The sequence below is a fragment of the Arachis ipaensis genome, chromosome B04 (assembly GCF_000816755.2).
Source record: "Arachis ipaensis cultivar K30076 chromosome B04, Araip1.1, whole genome shotgun sequence".
NCBI lineage: Eukaryota > Viridiplantae > Streptophyta > Magnoliopsida > Fabales > Fabaceae > Arachis > Arachis ipaensis.
The window spans coordinates 132716057-132720042 of NC_029788.2; the positions used below are offsets into that span (position 1 = coordinate 132716057).

Here is a 3986-nt window from a genome sequence, read left to right on the forward strand (position 1 = left end):
CCTTCCATATTATGAATATAGTTCATCCTTTGAATTCTATTTTCCTTAGCTAAGCTAGTCTTAAGTTATATACTAATTTTCTTTATTTCTTAAGCTATTTTCCTTAGCTATGCTAGTCTTAAGTTATTTCTTTATTTCTTAAGCTATTTTAGTCAATAGATTTGACTAGCTAGCAAAACTCATATAAGTTTTCCTTTTTTTTTTTAAAATTAAGATGTAGTATTGGCTTGCCAATGAGTAATAGCTCAAATGACATAGTTTCTCCATACTCAATTAAGAGGTTGCGAGTTCGAGTCTCCTATCTTTGGTAAAAAAAAAAAAGATGTAGTATTGGCTTGTCAAAACGAAGTTTAGTTGGTCTAGTAGATAGTTCACTAGTCCGTTTAAACAAGTGTCGGAACTCATATAAGTTTTTTTTTTTTAATTAAGATGTAGTATTGGCTTGTCAAAACCAAGTTAGGTTGGTCTAATAGATATAGCTCACTAGTCCATTTAAGTAAGTATCGAAATTGGAATCCTGCCTTATACATACAACTCAAATAAAAGTATTGCCTTGTCAATCTTTTTGTTTGCAATGTTTTTTTTTTCTTTGTTTGTTCATATCTTTCCATCTAGATTTTGTTCATACTTTCCCCAATTAATTAAGTGGCCATCCTCCTCTCATTACAGTTTTCCACTACTTGTAAACTACGTTACTCGATCTCACAACGTGTATGAAGCGAAGCTAATTCCGTGTATGAAGCTAATTAATTAACCTCCCTAGACATTTTGATTCTTTTCCCTATATTTTCATTTTCATTATGACATCAGCTATGTGTTGTTGACGTCATCCAGCTTCTGCTTCTCCACTGTGTCCATTATTAGATTAACTGGGAATGAGATAAGTTGAATTCTTGTAGCACAAAATATATGTAAAATACAACATAACGCGTTTCCAAATTCCAAGTTATTTGAATGGACGTATATATTTTTATGTAGTTTGAAAGTTTAATTTTAGTTGACATGCACAAATAGGAAGAAAATTAGTGCACTAATTAAATACATGAGAGCGATGTAAATTATTAAGGAAGCTAAGGTGGTCAAAAAACGGGACCTCCGAGGATCCCCTTCTAGAATCACACTTTTCGGAATTCTAATTCAGAGAAAGTGGCAGATTTATGAGATTAATAAAGTAATTAAGTTCATCATATATAACAATATAATTTCTTTTTTCCATGTTCCTTTGCCTCAACTTTTCTATAATAAACCACTCTAATAAGATAAAAATTCACGTATAATTGTTTTAATGTGAAATTGATAATTAAGAGTCCTCAAGTAACAATTTAGTTAAATTTATTAAATTATCTAACGAATTTTGGTTATTATTTTCTTTTTGAGTACTGCTAAAGAGCCAATGACCTAAACGTACAATGTGTACAATGAGCTAAATTTTTTGTCTATGAATAAAATGAACATCACCCATACTATCTAGAATAACCATATCCAAAGATTGAACTATTGATCTTTCGGATCTAGAACTCTAATACCATATCATGAAACCACTCATCCCAAAAGCGTAACCTGACAGGACAATATAACACTAATGGTCATATTTCTAATATTTCCTAAACCTCCATTATACACATTGTACGCTTAGACCATTAGCTCCCGGTACTTATTCTTTCTTAATACAATGTAATATTTGAACGTAGAGACTCACTTGCCGTTTTCTTCGGTTAATGTAATAATATAACAACCTCCTAGAAACACGGCTTTTATATTTTATTATATATTCATTATTCAGTCTTCCTCTGTTTGCTGCACTTTGAACCCAACTCCTATATATTTTCTTCTTCTTTTCCATCATCACTTCTCCTTCTTGTTCTTCTTCTCCCTTTGCAACAATGAAACCTCTTTGTCGTCTTCGCCACCTATATTCCATATGGATGTTCATCTTAGCTCTTATTGTCCTGGCAACCCACGTTCCAACATCTGTAGGTGCCGCTGATAACGTTTATTACTTGGCGTGCAAGAACACTTTAAGCTGCGGATCCATCAGCCAACTCACTTACCCTTTCTGGGGTGAAATTGACAACACTAATGACAGGCCAAACTATTGCGGTGAGCCTAACTTGGAGATCACATGTGAAGATAACAACCATAATAATGGAGTCCCAAAGTTCACAGTGGATTCTGTCAAATACAGGATTCTTGATTGGGACGTCGGTAAACAGAATCTGACAGTTGCTAGGGACGATTACTTTAGTACTAGCATTGATTTCTGTTCAGGAGATTTCAGCAACAACACCTTGAATGAAACCATACTTCAATATGATGATAACAGTGTTGTCAATATCACAATCTTATACAAGTGTTCTTCAGAAACAAAGCCTTCAGATCAGTTTAAGATTGTTCAGAGTTGCGGCAGCAGTAGTGTCTACTATGCTGAACAAGATGATAATAAGGCGCTGCCTTATTATGAAGGTTGCAGCACTGTTATTTTTCCTGTTTCAAAGGCCCTAGCTTCGGCTTTTGCTAACAGTGCCAATAACCCCACTAGAATTCAGCAAGCGTTGCAAGGTGGTTTTGTCTTGAAATTATTGCCTCAAATCAATGATCAGTGCAGAGGATGCACTAACTCAGGTGGCAATTGTGGCAGCAATGATGGACATTTCGTCTGTTACTGTAATGATGGAACTCATTCAAATTCTTGTTCAGGTAAGTTTGTTTCTTAATTATTATTCATGATCATGCCTGCATGCGTGTGCTGGTTTCTGTCTTTCTGTTACCGCAATTGCTCCATCCAATACCCTTCTATATTTTGCTCGTGGTGGTTCATCCATGCAACAATTTCATGGACCAAAATTTATGTTAATAGTATTAGATAGATATTCTTAATCGAGATTAATTACTTAGGATTATTGTTAATGGGATTAACATGCGTCAAACCCTCTATCTCTTGATTAAGGGTATGTAGCTCTATTTTCTTTCTTTTTTTTTTTTTTTTTGCCTCATCAACACTATACGGAATCTGAAAGAACACATACAAGGTCAGAAATTGCTTGCAAGTTGATGTTTGACTTTTGGGGTACGGTACGCGGAAGAGTTCAGCTCCTTGATAAATTCCCATGTTGACCATTTCATTATTAGACTATTATATACGTAGTTTTCACTAAATTAATAGTAAAATATATTATATTATTATATAGTTTTATTCTTCTAATGCTTAACTCACGCCTGCCTCTCATCCAGGCATTGTTTTTATTTCACATCTTAGCAGCCCCCCGAGTTTCTAGTTATGTGGCTTCAAACTTCATTCAATTCTTTGATTTGGATTTTGTGTCCTGATTTTTTTATTTTTTCGGGGTACCATATGCTTAAGATAAGAATTTCCACTTGCATAAAATATTGGGGACTAGGACTTCAATTTATATTAAAGTTGATTTTTTTTTTCTGCTTTTATATTTGGAAGGTGTTCAAGTAGATATTAACTTATGATGCCAAAAGTAAAAGTTAAAACTGTGTTGCACCTCTTTTGACTTTTGAGTTCTGTTAGGCTGCGTTTGTTTCCGATAACAGGACAAGATACTGATGGACAGAGATAAAATTTTGTGTTCTTATATTCTATTTGGTGATAAACTAGAATAAATTATGAAAATTTAATTTATTTTTATTTTTTTTCATTAAAAAATTTGAGATGAAAAATATAATAATAAAAAATATAATTATAAAAAATTAACAAGAATAATGAAAGAAAAAAATAAAAAATAAGTTGTGTTTCTTGTTAGTGTCTCCGTGTCCTTCCTGTCAAGATGGACATAAAATATACTAATTTAGTGTCACTTGACACATTGTCTCTGCCTATGTCTTCTCTGCCAAACACGATTTTGTGTCTCTGTGTCTCTGTCTCAGTGTCCTATCTCTATAAACAAACGCAGCCTTTTATATATAAACCAAGAATTCAATAAAGGACCTAATTTTTTAGTTAATATCAATAAATTTTTGTA

General features: G+C 33.1%; 1 protein-coding gene across 7 annotated transcripts in view; it reads left to right on the plus strand.

Moving 5' to 3' along the window:
• The window catches only part of LOC107635700 (LEAF RUST 10 DISEASE-RESISTANCE LOCUS RECEPTOR-LIKE PROTEIN KINASE-like 1.4), a 23312-nt gene that overhangs the window by 11942 nt on the left and 7384 nt on the right, over positions 1–3986 (plus strand). Inside the window, exon 1 of one of the 7 annotated variants that reach the window (XM_016339254.2) lies at positions 1784–2697. The exons of the other annotated variants lie outside the window; for them this stretch is intronic. Coding sequence (XP_016194740.1) covers positions 1884–2697 — 814 coding nt within the window. The 5' untranslated portion in view covers positions 1784–1883. Of the gene's footprint in view, positions 1–1783; positions 2698–3986 lie in introns of those variants that run through there. 7 annotated transcript variants of the gene reach the window in all.